Raw genomic sequence first — 18368 nt, 5'->3', positions numbered from 1 at the left:
TCGTGCTTGTAGTTAGAAGTAGGTGCGGTTCGTAGGTCGTATGCAGTGGTAGAAGTCGGTCAAAGTTATCTTTCTGAGGGGTTGCTCTAATCCGGTCAAGACCGCAGCCAGCCGAATTTCTTGCGTCCTGTGTCGACGCCCGTGGATGGTTCAACCTGTACACTGCGTGCATACAAGTCCTATTCATATTAGCCAATGGAATCACCGTCTGTTGGTTTTGCACGAACCTCTTCATCCCCAGAAAGCTTGATATCCAGGACCAACCGCTGCACGTCCTCATACCGATGAATATGAGCATACGGGGTCTTCTGGCTGCGCTGGATGCCCAGAATGACTTCTCCCATCACCTCGAATTTCTTCCAGTTGATCCGAGATCGGTTGTCTCCGATGAAGGTCTTATTCCCTTCCTCGGCCGACACCAAATCACGGCGATGTAGTGGGAGAAACGGAATTCGCTCCGAGAATGAATTGTCCCAGGCTAAGCGATATGCAAAATGGCTCTTCTGCGTCCCCATGAGAATCACAAGCCTCATGAAGTCCTTCTGTACTTGGACTGGGACCAGTTCCCGCGTCTGAGACAGCCGATGTACTGGAGTCCCATTGATGCCGGCAATTAGTGCACCCAGGGAGTTGTAGTTATTCAACCGTCGCAGTTTCTTCAATTAGAGTTAGATATTTCCTTTTCCTCGTTCACGATTAATTCTTACCTGTGCAATGTTCATAAACTTCTCTAGGGCCCTTGCCCGGTGCTTCGGCTTGTCCCGAAGAAGGATCATACTAGCCACGAAAAACGCGATATGGTTGAATTGCTTGATCATGCGATTGACCTGCTTCAAGCTCTGAATCTTATCTTTATCGGGGCCTGAAATACTGACATGGCGTACAAGGTCCCGAGGTCGAAACGAGTTGAACATGATCCAGTCAATTCGTGTTAACTCGCGTGCAAACTCTTCGTCGGGAATCTCCATGAATTGCCGCCATTGTATTTTGGTCAGTGGCACGCTAGGTGTCAGCTCCAGGCGTTCGGACTCTCTTTGCGCAGCTTCAATGCTCAAGCTCGTGAACGATTGGCTCGAAATCGTGCCGGGCTTGTCCACCGTCGAAGTACCCGATAAACCCCCAGAGAACCTTGTGCTCTGCTCTGGCGGGCCCTCACTCAGATCTAGAGCGCTCATGTTGTAGATGGGGTCCTCCTCCTCTTCCTCGCCTTCATCTTCTCCTGAGGTAGGCCCTCCCAGAAACATGGATGGAGAGCTCCGGCCGGAATTGACGTAGAAGGTTTCCTGGTCATCGAATTCCTCCACGTCGCCGTCTTTGAATGGCCACCCAACATCATCATCTTCCGTGTTCACTTCGAGATACGATCCAATCTCTTTGGCGGCAAACATGTAAAAATGACTCTTCTCCAACGTTGATACAAAATCCAGGATCCGCTTCCGGGTCTTTGGATATGCCAAGTCGCCGGGGTACTCCGATACCCACTGTGCCATCACGTTGAGCAGTCTCAACTGATCGGCAATCCGGGTCAGCTGGTCAGTGATGTTTTTCTCATTTCGTTCAAAACGATGTATCAGCGCATTGAGTAGACTGGCAGGCGCCGCAAACTTGCGATACAGGCACAAGAAGATCGACGAGAATTTCGAGTCTTGCTTCGACATCGGCTGCGCCACAAGCCGATCAACTAACTCGTCAAATGTGTAACCGGTGTCATTCGAACTTCCATCGCTTGTTGACTTGTCCTTGCTGCTGCCACCTGGACTTGACGGGGCGCTACGCGACGCGTCAATTTCATCTTCCGTCTCCAAGAAGCTATTAAAGGCGTCCGATCCGCCACTGTTTCGCCAAGCAGAATGGAGCCGATGCTGGCGATTGCGGTCCTTGGCTGGGGATGACTCTCCTGACGCTGATGGCCTGTGCAAGTTCAACGTGGCTCCGGAGGGAGGGGTGTGCGGTCGCACCGGAAACGAGTTGCTCCGGGCATATCTCGAATTGTGCGGATTGGAAGCCAGGGTGGATGAGTCAGTCCGGTCGACGGGATACAGGTCGTTGCCGTACCCATCGACTCCTGATTCAAACACACTCGTGGAGTTTGAGCCGCCCGCGGCTCCGTTGAAGAACGCTGTAGGTGTTTCGGAGTTGGCTCGAGTATGGTGGCGGTCTTGCGAGCGCGGTCGATACGGGGCGTCGACAGGGGTTCCCTGGTCGGACTGGCTGTGGGAAAGATCGGCGAATTCTGAGGATCACAGTTAGCATTCAAACCAAGATATGGCCCGGCAGAGCGCAGCAGCTGTGAAATTTATGTAGGTTTCCACCAGCAGATAGATAAATGACAAGTCGGTTTCTTTCCAAAAGGGCAAAAGGGTGAGCGAACGCTAACTCAGGCCGTGCCGCGAATTAGCGCGATAACAACCGGCCCAAAAGGGGTTGGTTGTTTGTTCGTCCCAGGTTTCGTTGCGAAACGCCCAGGAAAACTCCAATCAAAATGGTGGAACAATAGGGGTATAGGGGAAAAGCTTTTGCTGTTTGAGGTGTAGTGATTCTGTTGGGCACGGAGTCGTAGGGCTAGAGGGCAATGTTGCCATCCGCCTGATTGACACTCACCATATTTTTTGCTGACAACAAATCGCAGAAGCATGGCAATGCACGACTTTTGCGATTTTGGAGATTCGGGGGACATCCGATGGATCTCGTAATTGCCCAAAGCAGGCTCAACGAATCTATCGTGCCTTCGAACATCACATTTACTCGCAATTAAAAGGAACGGCAACGATGACGCGGACAAAGTGTCTAAGCAAAGGAGCCATTAGCAATCATATACTTTTCTCAAGCAGTGTGAGTCTGAAGCAAGCGGGAGTACTCCGTGAAACATACCAAGTAAGCCTGTCAATTCTGGGAAGCTCGCGGGCTGGGTCACGTCGTGAAGAACGAGCACTCCGTCAATAACTTTTGGCGAAGTGGCATCCGTGCCAATCCGAGGCCACTGGAGCTCTCCATTGCTCCCGACTGTTATCTCTTTGGTCGAAATCTCCACAAATCGAACAAGGTAAACAGTGCCGTCTAATGACATTTTCTTCGTTGTCGATCGTGAGGATAGCGGGTTCTTCATGTCTAGAGCGCTCCGAATGAAGGTGGATTTGCCGGCTTTCTCTTGGCCAACAACGGCGATCGTAAGTTGTGGGAAGTTCGGCTTCTGAGATATCTACAGCGGAAATCAGTGGTTAGCCGTTGACTACAACCTCCGTCAGATCACAACGCTCGCGGATAGAACTTACCCCGTTACCATCACGCATCGACAATAAGCCGGTGTCACTCCTTGAGAGAATATGTTCCTCCTCCTCTATGAGAGGGCTCTCAACTTTACTCCGTGTGTCCGTTGCCATTCTGGAGGAATCAAGCTTATACAGACCTCCGGCCGGTGCGGAAATTGTTCTGCCCGGGAGGCCTGGCCTCTGCGGGGAGGGTGCAGGCTGAGCTCTGTCGCTAGAGGACCGCTCTCGTCGCGGTTGCTCGAAGGTCATCATATAGTCGTTTTGGTGCAAAAGTTTGGACGATCGCAGCGAGTGGAAGGGGCCAGCGGAGACGTCAACATGCGATAGCGCAAAATCCGATATTGCTAGGCGAGTGACTGATGTAGACACGACAGCTCATCCATTGTCGCTTTGAGCAGAATGGAGGCCGATAATAATTGATTGATTCCTCTGAATAGTTTTGAGTCACGGTCTCTTCTCAGCGATCTCCTCTTATTCTCTCTTTCCGCTGACGGAGTGATCGATGGTCAAAGACGAATCTCACTGATGAAGAGACAAAATTAGTAAAAACCCGTCGTATTGTCGCGAAGAACTTTTAGGATAAGCTCACATGAACGCCTTCCAATTCGAAGAGCGCAATACGATTGTACTCAATTTGCCCTTGCAGATCAGATCAAAGGCGGTTTGCACTGCCCGCAAAGGCGGAAGAATGGATGGATTTGTCTGGAACAAAGAAGAGGAAGATCACTCTTCGGTACAGGTGTCGGAGGCTGAAAGTGGGTTGCCAGACGCTCAACACATAGACGATAAATAGGTAAGAAAATAAGTAATCTTAATAGAACTGAGAGGGAGACATGTTGAATCACTTGGTCTTAAAATATAATAAAAGCAGGATAGGCAGCTAGAACTAAACCGTAGCCAGGCTCCACGATTTTCGCGTACTGCGGCCGAAAAAAAGGCGGCGGGATCTTCAATCTGTGGAGGCAGGCAGACAGAAGCCTCCACTGTGCATACCGCTTCAGGATTGGATAATTGACGGCCAGAACTTTGATGCTCACAAGAATAAGACAGTGATGAGAAGACCATAGAAAAGAGACAACAGGACGGCAATAGAATCTTATGGTTCCCTGCTGACGATGGATGGAGGATCCCGGACGAATCGGAGCAATGGTCGTCTACAAAGTGGTACAATAGAGACACAGCACTTGAGGGTGGCTCAATGGCCTTTCCGAATCAGAAAAGGAGCCAGTCTACTATTGTACCAAGACGTCCAGATCTGTACACCATTCGTTGTCCAGTCGAGACATGTGCACCAGTTAAATTAGAGACCATCTTTTGTTCAGCTCTAGAGAATGTCATGCCTACAATTGATGCCCCGTGACGAGACTGTTATATCTCCCAAGTGTTGAGAGCAGACTGGATAGTATAATATTCGCTTAAACAAGGGACACCAACGCTCCAACAGCAAGCCTCATTTAGGGTTAGAAATAGTAAAAGGTGTACGGAGTACTTGGAGTAAGCTTCCCAGTTAGCTAATTGTAGCTAAATGAGCTAAGTAGTTAGTTAAAGTCACCGCCGCTCGTACGCCTTCAACTTCATTTGTTGTAGGGAATGGTATGGCCCTCGCTAGTGTTGTAGACTTGTAGTGGACCTGGTGATATAGTGGATGACATATTGACCTAAATCCAAACTAAGAACATGGCTAACAGCCCAAAGATCATGGATTGGTCCGGATCCGTTTCGCTCACATCCACAGAGGAAAGACATCTGCATTGACACTAGAGCTGACTCTTCGCACTTGGCAGTGATCTTGCCTTGAGAACCGCCTCTCAATCCTAGGTAGAGCGAATGGCGCGCAGGTTTTTGAGTCACAATTTTAACCCCAAACCTTGGAAGTCAAGTATTGTGCAATACTACGAAGTGTTCAAGAGACAAAATCAAAAGACTCAGCCCATAGCAAACATGGAAAGGCCCATCATGAGGATAAGATCTGAAGCAGCGGGTTCTGAAGCCCGTCACGCAGCCTGATTCGGGCTCCACTGTGGCCAGGCGTCTAATAGACGTACCTAACCATTCAATCACCGTTGGGAGCTCGGCTTCATGTGTTCCAAGCTCATTTTTGAGTGACGGGGTTGATCATTATCGCTTCGAGACCGATAAATCACACGCATCCCCGGAAGCGTCCCATCGATTCGTCCGACCGAATACCTCGACTCGCCTGTTGATTCGAGCTGTCAGCATCAGATCGACGGTGTTTCGGCCGGTCGGGTCCTTTCCAGCTATCACAGCACCCCGCATTCTGCTATGGTCCAACCGTCCAAGACATAGCCTGAATCCGGGTGGGAATATCTCATTGGGAACTGACCTTCAAGTGGTATTAGGCAGGGAAGATGGAGCAGAAGGAAAACGAGAAGGGTCGCCACTTCATGTCAATTGTCCTTGTAAGATGTTCTGCATTGCTCAAGTGAGAGCGGTATCTATCTAAAGCTGTTTAAGCAGTTTGTGTTTCAGCCAATAACAGAAACACCAAAATATATCTACACAAGCTATAGGGAGGCATCTCTCATATGTTGCCCATGAACACTCAACATTGCCATTGTCCTCCCCTGATCATAATTGCTCATCAAGAGCAGTTCGCTATCGCGAATATTCCAATAGTGTAGCAACATAGCTGCGTTTGGAAATGTGATTCTTCCAAGCCATGTAGTATGAGATTTTCACGTCTCTTCTCGCAGAGAAGGAAATTCATGAGGGTGGCTGGTGCTGGTTTTCACCGTTGATCAAAGCCATAAACTGCATAAACGCCTCTGCATGCTTTCCAGTCTCCAATCCTTCTTCGCATCTCTCTCTCAATTTTCTAACCTTGCCCAAACCTCGTTTGAAACCCTTCTCCCGGGTCCACGAGCCTCGATTGCGGTAACCTCCTCGCCCCCTATGGTAGGGTCGTGATCGCCCCGCAGGTCCCTGTTCTATCCACTCCTCTTCCAGAGTAATCTTATAGATATCGTGTAGGCAATCGCGAAGCCGAGGACTCTGAGCAAGCAGGTCTTTGATCTTGGAGGAGGACGCTAATGCTTCCACGCTGTATGCATTTCGGTTTGCTTGTGCGTTCGAGCTCTCGTTGGCTTCCTTCTCGCCGGTGATATTAGGCGTGGTTTGAATGGCATCTGTCGCGATGGTCGGCTCCGGCGCCTGGGGTTTGGGTGCGCAGTAAATCTTATGGGACTGAGTACAGGCGAGCGAGCAACTGTAGACAGTGGGTGAGAACAAGGCAAGCATATTTTGGTAGCGGAATAAAGCTTACCTCAAAAGCCCACAGGTAGGGCATTTGTATTTCGAGGGTTCCGAAACGCAAACCTCGCAAGTTCCAGGCATCTTTTTGCCAGCTTGAGACTGCGAGCCAGCTGAGCTGCGATCAAACTTCGTCAACCATGATTTGTAGCTTTTGCAGCTACAGTCAGATGGCAGAAGACAATGAAAAAAGTAATCTTAAGCAGAGCAAACGCATTAACAACCGTGTAGTGAAAGTGGTGGGAAGATCTTCAAAAATACCTTCAGTGTCTACACCATCGCCGCAGGATCAAAAATCGGAGATGCCTCAGAATTCAGGAATCATTCAATGAAATGCAGATCACATGATTCGTCGCCACTACCATTATTCTGTTCGATAATTGCACATTGTAGAGAAGTAAATGCTCATCTTCAGGATTAACAGCAGAGACAGAAAGTTTATGATTTTCAATGAGCTTAGTGGTGGACTCATCTACCATCTCCAACAATCGGGATTGTATAAGGAGTGACGATAATGGATGGTGCTCCATTCATATCAACTGGATGCAGTACTCGTCGACGACGTAAAGTACAGCTTGGATTATGGGGTAATGATGTAGATTAACTAGTATAAATTTTTACATGCGACGCAACGAAGCCGGAATGCCTTAGTTGTATCAAAAACGTCATGTCTGCACTGGCTATGTAAGGATGAAGGTATTCAACCACCACTCTATCAACTCGCCCGTGGACCGAAAGCAGCTGCAAAGAGCACGAGCAAGTCTCGTCAATAGATACGGACTGAATGTGACATACCTCGTTTGAATGTCCAAGCTGAGATCAGAGCTCGACTGCTTAGCTCCTTCATAGACTGGTAACTGCCTCCGTCACATTATTCAGGATAGAACTGGAAAGGATTCCCTCAGAACGCTGCCTGGCATCGCTTGGAGTAGTCCTTCGCTCGACGGATCCATTGTCTCACTTCCTCGGCTTTCAAATTGTAAAGTAAGAGGACGATCACTTAGTGCGGTACAGCACCGATCTTTATGTCGATGCCATGTACTGCGCAGAGGACAGCAAACAATCCAAACGTCAGTTCCGCAAAGGGGGTTTGGGATGCGAGATATCGAAGAATGGTATTTTGGTCAAACCATGTCTTTCAAGAACGAGGCGATACCAAGCCCGACTTGAGGGAAAAGTATGAAAATACTCTCGACACCATTCGTATTTCTGGAACCATTAGCGGACACAGAAGATTATGTGTTCTGACTGAGAGGGCCCAGGAGTATCTGGGCTCCCAAGGTCTTCATGTCTGGCTCTAGGCAATAGATCACTGAGTCAAATTTCGTCTGCACAGTGCTCGGCAAGCGTCATGAGAAGAGGCAAAGGTTGCCTCGACTTGTGTAAGAATGGGCAATGGCCCTGGGCTCAAGTGCCTGAAATCTCGCCAGGAGTATGAAGCACTTGTTTGATGGATGTCGAATTGCTTCTGTCCTATTGGGCTGTTTGTTCCAATATCGGATTTGTCATCAACGGGAATTGGCACAATTCCCGACAGTCATGTGACCTTAGATTGCGTCAGAGCTTGATTTGAAAAGGGATTCGGGAAAATACCTAGTATTATTCTAATCTAGACAACAGTTATCAGTTCTTCTATTCCAATATCGAGTATCTTTCTTGCAGGCATTTCCAGGTACCACTGAAAGATTTCTCAGAACATGTCTGTCAGCCGCACATCGACGAATATGCTCAGAAGGGCTCTTCTGGACGCACGATTCTCGCCACAATCTGCCGCTGTCCAGTCGCAAGGCATCCGACCAGCACTTGGATCATACAAGAGCATCCATAACTCCGCGCGGTTGCCTGCCATAACGGCCTCTGAGACTCGTCGCCGGCCAACTTTGCGCCCTCATCATAGGCCTGCTGCCCAAGCCCGGGTGAACGGACCGTTGCCCGTTACGAAGCGCACGATTTTTATCCAGACCGAAAACACGCCAAATCCTGATGTGAGATAAAGCGTCCCGATTGTCATGAATGATTGGCTGTATGTAGGCCGCTAATGATATACTACCTGACAGGCATTGAAGTTCATTCCCAATCACCGCGTCCTCCCGGAGGAGTTTCCAACGTCTTTCCTCGAGTATCTTTCTCCTCGGTCGACCCTTGCGCCCCCTCATCCTTCCCCGCTAGCAGCGAACCTGTTCAACGTCGATGGCGTGACATCAGTGTTCTACGGTCCGGACTTCATCACCGTGAGTAAATCCAGCGATGCGAACTGGGCGCACATCAAACCCGAGGTCTTCAGCCTTATCACGCAGGCTGTCACGTCCGGAGAGGCTATTGTCAGTACTGTAGAGAAGACAGGAGAAAATGCGCAGGAGGGTGGTATGGAGGAATCTCTCAGCTTCAACGAGGAGGACGACGAAGTTGTTAGCATGATCAAGGAACTTCTGGAAACGAGAATCCGGCCTGCGATTCAGGAGGATGGCGGTGATATTGAGCTCCGGGGCTTCGAGAACGGCATTGTGAAATTGAAGCTACGTGGCGCATGCCGAACTTGCGACTCCAGCACTGTGACGTTGAAGAATGGCATTGAGTCGATGCTGATGCACTACGTATGCTTCATCCTACTACCATGTCTGGCTCGTACTAACGTTCTTTGTCATGAACAGATCGAGGAAGTCCAGGGAGTTGAGCAAGTATTGGATGAGGAGGAGGAAATCTCAATGCATGAATTCGCCAAGTTTGAGGAGAAGTTACGTCAGCACAAGGGGCCTCAGGCTACAGCTTCTACGGGAGGCAAAGGGACCTTAGACTCGGCACCGTAGGGCACTTGTCCCTGTTTATGCTTCTTTCAAGGTTTCCGATATACCGGTCATCTATTCCAGCTGTCAACGATTATTGCGTGTGGGAAGCATACCTTCCAACTGGGTTGGCGGTCCACAATCGCCTTTCCCGGGCAGCTTGTACAATACAGAGATATACATCAGCCATATATCAAAGATCTATGCAAGTGGCTTGAGAGCATTTGACATTTGACCACTAGGCCTTGACTACCATGCAGCCAAGATAAGTCTTCAGGGTTCGAAGCTTGGAAACCCATGGATATATTTGCCATGAGCACTGTGGCCAATCAACCCAAGTGGGAAAAACGGTGTGATACCTTAATTCGCGTCATAGCCTGGTAGTTACATGTACCACGACAAAGAACTTAGGTTTCTGTATCAAAGTCACAAGGCCCGTTTGATTCAAGAGGGTCTAGACAATGGACGTTCGAGTGGGTAATACTTATCAGGTGAGGTACTATCAGGTGATGCCCTAAAGTACATACATGTAGGGCTTTCATATTAGGGTGTTTGGTGATTGGGATTGATGCCCGTTCATTTGCTAATAGGTACCAGCTATGAAAGCTACCTAAAGGAAGTATATAGTTTCGGTCTACTGTGCCGCACCGAGGACCTAGTAGTTTTGGATGGAACGGGTAGGGTGTAGGCACCGACTCCTCATATGCAGCATAGTCGCCACCTGACTCTGAAGTCCGCAGTTGCCTCAATCTGCTGAAAACTATTGGGGGCTTGGGGTAAGCTTTGCGTGAACCGAGAACAACATGCATATATATGTTCCTCGCTATGATAACCGACCTAAGATAGTTCATGCCTAGGCGCTAGACAATTAACAGCGGGGTTGCTCAAAAAAGCACAAAGTACCAGAACTTGATGGAGCTAACCTATTCGCAGAGACATTATAACCTAAAAGTTTCATGCAATGTAGCACAGTGTAGTTTTCGGCCGGAGCTCGTCTCAAATCCAGTTCATAAGCAGCGCTGTGCCACACATGGACTGACATCGGTGCTGTCACTGTGAGCAAAGTACTCCTGCCTGACCCGGCGACGGGACTTGGGCCCGGAATCTCGGGGTGAGCCGCAATTCGCCGCTGGAGATGGAGGACGAGTGTGGTGTACATGGTTCTGTTTAGAGTTATCAACTGTCAGATGGCCTTTTTTTACCTACGTGCTGGATGCTTTGTGTGCCATGTCATTAATAAAACAGCTCTGTCTTGCATCCTCACTTTGACAGAGCAATTCTCGGCGTGGGTGAATGATGAGCGTTCAATTCCCATCATCCACCGTACAAGCACTACCAGATTTAAGACTACTCTACTTCTCGCTAAGGAAATGGATAGAAAGGGTAGGTGCGCACGCTATACTCCGTAGGCCAAGTGCGACAATAACGTCACGACGTTGATCCGCGGTTCGTTTTGAGCCCCATCACAGCGTATCATTCGCCACCGTCAACGAGGGGTGAGGAAGCGGTCTCAGTAGCTTGTAACCATGGATGAAAGCTGAATCTGCTTGCTTTTCCACCGTATCAGAGACCTATCCGGAATTGTCGAGGTCTACTACCTTACCCTATGATGCTTACATTGACTAGGAGGTGTACGTTAACCACCAATGACCAGTAATCTGATCAGGTACTAGTATTATCTGACAGCAGTCAGTTGACACGGGCTAGGTAGGGACATGGACGGCCAAGAAGCAGGCGATTTTAGAGATCACAGATGGAGGGGCGCAGATTCATTGTGGACTAGCTACGGCTTGGGTGCTGTACAGAGTAGTCTGTACGGGCCTGGGTGATGGCCGGATGGGTCTAATGTGCGGGAAAGCTCTCTCCGCAATAATTTCAAGAGACGATCCTGCAGCATAAGAGGGGGGCAAGTGGGCCACACTGAAGCACCAACGACAAATCGGCGTCAAAATACTCAGGTACTCGAGTCGATAATGGCCATTGCTTCCCCCGCACAACAATGGTGTTCGCAAATTGCATGCAGTAGTAGTCGACGTGACGATGGACGAATGTAGTTCGTCTTCGGATATGAAGATGGGTGCTTCATACCTATTTATGTCGAAGAATGAGGAGATTTTGAATTGTGTCTTAAGTGTCTCAGGTTGCTGTCTAAAGGACTCCACTCCGCATTGTAAAGAGATGTTTGCTCCGTTGACCAGCTAAATGGAGGTCCGAGTGTAACCTAACATCCATGAGAGAATGACGTTGACGAGTATCTCCATCACGTTGAGTAAATGATATCTGCAACCTCAAAAAAAGTCGGCATAGCCTCAACTACAGAAAAGAACAGTATTATTGAGTTCTTGATTCTGACTCCAGCCTTCCCTATATATGTAAGGTACTACCTAAGTACATATTTTCCAACTCCATAAGCGTTGGAAGATGGAATGAAGGTAGAAACTCTCAACCCCAGAACATTTCTGGTCCCTTGTCCCTCCTAGATATATTAATCAATACTGGTCTCAATGCAATTGGTCGGCATTGATATAACTTGCCAGTCTTGGTAGGAAATGATGATGAACGTGACCTACCCAAGCACAACTTTCATCAGCTAGTCTAGCAGCTGTCTCCGCATTCTTCGAAATTAGCCCCAATGCACTATCCATGCTTCCAACCCTTGAGTTCTTGACGTAAACGCCAGCATTAGCTGCTTGGGTCGAGGAATACGGAGTACATTATATTATTGTTGAATCTAGAATCTTCCTTTCATACGGGAAAAGAGACAGAGCATCAGCTGTCAACCCCGCTCGTCTCCTGTCTATGGCTGTCGTAAGAACATCACCTTACATCAAGCATGAGAATAAACTCGAGCATCATTGAGACCAAGCCAAAGGCGACTGGATCGTCTTTCTCCCAATGCGCCATTGGTAACTTCGTACCGCCGGACGATCGTCAACTTGACCTTCAGAGACCCGCCAGGACCCGCTTAAGAGAATGCCATCCAGTGGTCAACCGTTTTCCTACTCCTGCCAGTCATACTACTAGGTACCTACTCACGACTGACTAGTGCTATCAACCAACAGTCAATCAAGTACTGCAACAGAAGATAATATCATGATTCTACTAGATCCAAGCACTTTATTAATATTAGCGATATTATTGCAGTCATTGGTGAGTTGGTCAGTCTACGGTAATCTTACCTGAAATCCCCTGTCAGTAGATTGATTGGATTAGGAAAGGTAATCGATCGGCTGTCGCTTCTTCCTAATTATTACAGCATATAAATCCGGACTATGGAGTAACTAGACTGAGTCCACCATGGTCGATTTATACAGATATCAAAGAATCATCTTCAGTAACAAAGAAACAATACAGTCTGCACCGACTCAGCTCGGAAAGAGCAAACTCCATTGAGGGGACCGATATAGTCCCAAGTTATTGTCTAAAGTAGGAGAGTCTCAAGATCAATCTTGCGCCACTTCTCGGTGCCCCGACCCGTGGCTCGATCTAGTCCTCTTGTCACCCCCAAACCCAAAACGCCCAAAAGTGGCCTGAGGTTCATTAGTTAGTTTACTTACATTAAGTTACCTTCCCTTAGGTTCTTCTACAGTACCTCCCTTGGACTTGCAGCTTGACTGGGGTGTACAACCTTTACTCCTCTTTTCTTTCGATTCTTCTTCCTGGTCTGTCTCTCGGTCGTGTTCCTTTCATATCTTCTTCTCCTTTCCCCGTCCCCCCTCTACAATCCTATGTCCTATGTCATTCTCATTCTTCCTCTCCTCCTTTAATATCCCCTTCTCGATCTGGGACACCGAACAGCGTAACTCTCAATCCCCTGCATCGGCTACCGCATTCTAGATCGACTACTCCCGGTCGAATTGACATTTCCAACTCAGCTACGTTTCCGACAGTCACCACAACCCGTCCTCGATACCTGCGCCGCTTTTCCTCTCCGCCTTAACGCATTCCCCTCCGCGACAAAGCAGTAAGATCACTAAATTCTTTTTTACTTTTTCTTTTCGTAACCACTATCATCTGTGTCGCATCTAATCGCAACGGAAATAGCTTCATCAATAGGCGATCGCAAACCCTCATACTTGAATCCTTCCAAGATGCGCTGCTCCTAAGCAGATCTGCCCACAGTTCAGGCGTCAAGAGTGCTTCCACAACGTCATCTGAGGTCACGCTACCACCCTCGCACCGCATCTTTAATATCCAATACTGCGCAAAGTGTGACATCGACACTGTCGCGATTTCGATCCGACCGCTTCATAGATTCTGTGGACAAATTTCAGTCCGACCATAAGTGTCGAGAATTAAAAAAAAAAGAAAATAACGAAATTACCAGAAGGAGAAAAGAGCCCTCTGTTCCCAGGCAAGCATCTAAGGACGATCTACAACCGAGATCCCATAATCTCGCGCAACGCCTTCGCCGCAAACTTCTTGCTCGTTTAGACCGGAAGCCTGGTCGCTTCTCTCGTCGCCTTGCTCATTTCAGTTCGATTACGGAAAACACGACTACGGAAAACAACATCTTTCATCATCGGGGGATTGGCTTCGTTTGGGTTTGGATAGAAAATAAAGGGATCGTTTTTACTCTAGACTGGTAAGTCTCCGACATCTTGATACGTCGGAAGCTTGCTCATACCTCAGGGACGCTCGCAGAGACTTGTTCACGAAATTATTCTGCCTTTTGTATTCGTTGAGAAGTGCCAGTGATACCCGCGTCCATAAAGGATTTTGCGTTAAAAGGAAGAATTGTACATTGTTACTTTCTACGGTATGTGTTGAGTTCTTTGTGTCATGCTTTACCCCATTTTACACCCCGCAAAAATGTCAACCATTTTCATGCGGCATGGTTCTCTCAATCGTGGCTTCTTCTGGGTTGTCTACATCTTCGCCTGGCGGTGCTCCAACCCGCGATTTACTACATCCCGACTTCAGTGTGTCGCAATCAAAGAGTCGACCACATTGACCGCAATGAGGCATACGGACATATAAACAAGCCGAGACCTCCTTTTCCTTTTTCTACTTCATATCCTTGAAATTGCAGTCAGTGGGTCGAAAGCTACCATCGTACTGTTCCTTGGGCGACAGGTGCCAGAAATTGCCACAGACCCTTGAAGTCAGATCTCATTGGCCGTTGCTTGATCTGGGCTGAATGGTCCATACCTTATATTATTTGCGGCCCCAGGCTTTGAGGTCCTTTGGCGTTGAACCTTCCATAGCTTTCAATATCGCCACCTCAAGCTACTTCCCTTGATATCGCTCAGTATAGACATTATCCCGTGCATCTGCCTGCTATTTACCCTGCCATTCTTTGCGTATCTGACTTAAACATTATCTTCATGCTATGCGTCTGCTCCATCTCATTTTCATTGACACTTCAATTTCGCTGGTGCAACCTTGAACTAACTTATCATGCAACAAGCTCATATTCTGCTAAGGTCACCGAAGCTCCTTGTTAGGGTCAACGCTCCTTCAGCACATTTGCAAAGTTAATAGGGCTTACCCTCTTATTTGATTCATTCTCTTGGTTGACCATACGAGAGTTGGTCTGGTTCATATCTTCTTCTAGTGAATACCTTGTGCAGCGTTACTTCTCGGCGTTGCACACAGAGTGGTGTTGATAAGTTCAAAATCACTCCCCTCTCTCTTCATTCAAGCATCATCTTTATTAGATATCAGTAAGTTGAATCCCTTACCCTCCATCTGAAAGACCTCATTCCATCTTCATACATCACACAGCCTCGGTGGTGTATTCTACTCAACCCGTCTATGTGAACTTCCTTCATTATATCTGGTGTTGCTGTCCGGCCCGAAGTGTTTAGTCAGGCTCCATTCTGGATCACCGACGTTGGGCTCCTTCTCATCTCGTCTACTTGTTAGCTTTCTGTAGACTCATACTGATCTGCTTGTTTTAGTCCCTAGCGTCTCATTCACGACTGCGCTATTGCCAGTGGTTCAACGCATTTCTCACAATCTTCGCGTTGAGATAGGTTGGACTTATAAGACAACAAGACAATATGGCCGCACCATCTGAGAAGTCCACGCAGGAATCGAAACCTGCCGACCCGCCAGCAGTGTCCAGTAATGCGTCAGCCAGGCTTGAAAAAACCCATCCTGGAGTCCGTCGCTCGACGCCCGATTCGGAAGCTTTGGCATCCTCAGATGACGACGTAGAGCACTCGCATCTGCCGTCGACATCTGCACCTGTCTCTGCGCCCAAACCTACTCGCCGTACTTCATGGCTGAACGAGATCCCCCTCAATATGCCCCGAAAGGTGTCTCTGACTACTGGTTCCTTGATCTCAGGCACCGGTGCCTCTAACCCGACCAGTCCTGCAACCGACCACACCGGATGGCCTTCGGGGACAAGTCCTGGATTGAGCAGCCCAATGAACTGGAACCACGTAGGAAATAGCTCGTTCACATGGGGCACAGGCATTTGGAATCCCGAATCCAGAAAAGAGCCGCCACCCCGACTCTCAGAGATTGTCCCGTCGCCTACGATGTCCAACGCGTCTGCTGCTAACAACTATTTTGCTGATGAGTTGTTGAGTCCCACTGCCCGCACTACATCTGGAGAGTCGGCGATCCCGTTCTCTATCCCGCTTCACCCCACTCCCAAGACATATCGCTCGCAGTCTTACTCCGTGGGGCAGATGGATCCAGAGTACTTGAACACGATGGCCAATAAGTCGGCGGCGCCGTACCCAGGTGGACGGGCTAGGAATGCTGGACAATACTCCGCGCTGCAACACCGATCGTCTCGGCCAAGCCTCCTTGGAGAACTTGGTCATGACCCTGCCACTCTCGGTCGTGTTCGTGAGGACGATGACGATGGCGGTAGCGGTAACAGTTCCGACGGTAGTCTCAACGCTTATTCGGCGAATCAGGCCCGCACAATCGAGCAACTCTCGCGGGAGAATGCAATTCTGCGCCAGGCTGCAGGTCAACTGGATAACAGACTGAGAGATCGCGCCATGTCTTCCGCGTCCACAACCAGTGGATATGCAGTGGGTAGCAACTTGCGCAACCTCCACCGGATTCGTGGAAGCGTCCCCGAGGAGACAGATCTTGCTGTGGAGGATCTCGACGAAGTGGGCAATATACCCGGTTATAGCAACATTCACAGCAGTCTGCGTAGGAGGTTTTCCGAGCATTCGGGTAACCCCGAGAAGCAGCTGCCTTCCACTCTCACCCCCCTTGAGAACCGTGCGCTGGAAAGTATTCGTAAGGCCAATTGGCAGACTTCCCTTGGATTTGGCAGCCTCGCCGATATTCCTCAGAGCAGGCGACACTCTTTCGCAGATATTCCCATCCGGCACGCTTCTATTTCTGGCGACTCTCAAGCAGCGGCCGCCTCCCGGGCTGGATTGGGAGATCGGGAGGACCATCTTGTGAATATCAGTGATGGTTCCCTTTCAAATGCCCAGAGCCAGAATCGTGAGTATCACCGTTTGCATATGGCTTCTCGTCCCGAGGAACATGAAATGGAAATGGAATATTTACGAGCTCGTCAATTTGCAGAATCCTACTTTGCTCGCGACCAAGCCCTTCGTGTTGCCGAAGGACCCTCTGCAGTTCCTACTTCGCTTCACCAGGCTTATACGATGCCAAACGCTTACGGCCGCCACCAGTCTGGTCTTGCACATGGCCATCAGAATCAGCTTCTGTATATCGTGACTTTCAAGTGCCACCGTGCCGACGTTTTCTACATTCAAGAAGACACTGGTTTGCAGGTGAAACCCGGTGACTTGGTTATTGTTGAAGCGGATCGTGGCACAGATTTAGGCACTATCCAGCACGCGAATGTATCCTTGCAGAGAGCTCGGGAGCTGAAACAGCAGTATGCAGAGGAACACTACAAATGGCTAATGATGTTCTCTCGGCAAGGCCAGAACGGAGCCGCGAACGTGACGGGGAGTGTTCCAGCCTTGAGCGGAAGAAGCACTATCGGCGGCATGGGTCCTCATGGTCCGCATGGTGTGCAGGATTTAGCAGGAGATATCAAGCCTAAGCTCATCAAGAGACTTGCCCAGAACCACGAGATCCTGACGCTCCGCGACAAAGAGGGCAACGAGGCGAAAGCAAAGCGGGTCTGTCAGCAGAAAGTTGCTGAGCACAGACTCAACATGGAGATACTTGATGCCGAATTTCAAATGTAAGGACTACGTCCGGGCCATCGAATTCATGGTACTAACTGCGACAACAGGGATTGGAAGAAACTCACTTTCTATTACTTTGCGGATTCATACATCAATTTCAACTCTCTTGTGACTGATCTTTTTAAGATCTACAAGACCAGGATCTGGATGTCGGCAATCAATCCAGCATCCTTTGTGACCCCGCCAAATGCTGGCTTGCCACCTCCGGGAGGTGCTGGAAATGCCGAAGGCAGAGTGTACGGCGCAGCTCGAGACGGCATGGATGTTGGCAGAGACACGATGAGCAACAAGATCGGGCCCCTCCGCAGCACCTACACAGATCCTTATCAGTCTTTTCCCCAGGGTGCCCGACAGCCTGATTCCAGCCTTGGTGAACTCGCACCCAGTGCAGATCCCTTCTCTGCGTACCCACCAAACGCTTATGGTAGCACCCTGGACACTGGCTATGTCGACTATGCCGCGCATAGTCCTGGCGTGGGCGGTGGTCCCTCTCGAATTCACAATGCACCAAATGACTGGACCACCCGGTTCCAGGGCCTGTCACTTGGATCTTGAACGAGAGCCATCGTACCCTTGGCTCAAGGTATCGCTGTCTCCTGTACATGATGTTCGCTGTTGAATCAGCGAAATGACCATGCACACTGTACTTTTCTTCTCCCTCTTCATGTTCTGTTGATGCAGTGATTCCCATTTCTCCAGTCGTTCCTTTTCGGCCTCGTCGGTTTTTGCCATTTTCTTTCAACGCTCTAGAAAACTTGTGTGACGGATCTGCTAAAAGATTTACGATCTGTCGCTATGCTGATACCTAATAGACCTCAACTCATGAATTGATGGCTTTCCTCTGGTTACTTTTCTGACCACACTCAAGCAGCTGTACATCAGCACTTGCACTTCGT

General features: G+C 49.0%; 4 protein-coding genes across 4 annotated transcripts; 2 read left to right on the top strand and 2 right to left on the bottom strand.

The window, feature by feature from the left end:
- Nucleotides 1–95: 95 nt before the first annotated feature.
- Aspvir_006399 (putative Ras guanyl-nucleotide exchange factor RasGEF) lies at nucleotides 96–3521 on the bottom strand (the record flags this gene model as incomplete). The annotated part of the gene is made up of 6 exons (XM_043269601.1): nucleotides 96–179; nucleotides 228–656; nucleotides 708–2233; nucleotides 2602–2787; nucleotides 2872–3199; nucleotides 3273–3521. 6 exons carry the CDS (start codon nucleotides 3519–3521, stop codon nucleotides 96–98), a joined length of 2802 nt encoding a protein of 933 aa, XP_043125536.1.
- Nucleotides 3522–5993: 2472 nt separating this feature from the next.
- Aspvir_006398 (zinc finger HIT domain-containing protein) lies at nucleotides 5994–6623 on the bottom strand (the record flags this gene model as incomplete). Its single annotated transcript, XM_043269600.1, has 2 exons — nucleotides 5994–6495; nucleotides 6553–6623. 2 exons carry the CDS (start codon nucleotides 6621–6623, stop codon nucleotides 5994–5996), a joined length of 573 nt encoding a protein of 190 aa, XP_043125535.1.
- Nucleotides 6624–8236: 1613 nt separating this feature from the next.
- Aspvir_006397 (NifU family protein) lies at nucleotides 8237–9346 on the top strand (the record flags this gene model as incomplete). The annotated part of the gene is made up of 3 exons (XM_043269599.1): nucleotides 8237–8524; nucleotides 8597–9133; nucleotides 9191–9346. 3 exons carry the CDS (start codon nucleotides 8237–8239, stop codon nucleotides 9344–9346), a joined length of 981 nt encoding a protein of 326 aa, XP_043125534.1.
- Nucleotides 9347–15327: 5981 nt separating this feature from the next.
- On the top strand, nucleotides 15328–18027 carry Aspvir_006396 (PSP1 family protein; the record flags this gene model as incomplete). The annotated part of the gene is made up of 2 exons (XM_043269598.1): nucleotides 15328–17468; nucleotides 17520–18027. 2 exons carry the CDS (start codon nucleotides 15328–15330, stop codon nucleotides 18025–18027), a joined length of 2649 nt encoding a protein of 882 aa, XP_043125533.1.
- Between the last annotated feature and the right edge of the window lie 341 nt (nucleotides 18028–18368).

The sequence above is a fragment of the Aspergillus viridinutans genome (assembly GCF_018404265.1).
Source record: "Aspergillus viridinutans IFM 47045 DNA, scaffold_4, whole genome shotgun sequence".
NCBI classification, from domain to species: domain Eukaryota; kingdom Fungi; phylum Ascomycota; class Eurotiomycetes; order Eurotiales; family Aspergillaceae; genus Aspergillus; species Aspergillus viridinutans.
This window is presented reverse-complemented; position numbering and strand designations above follow the sequence as displayed.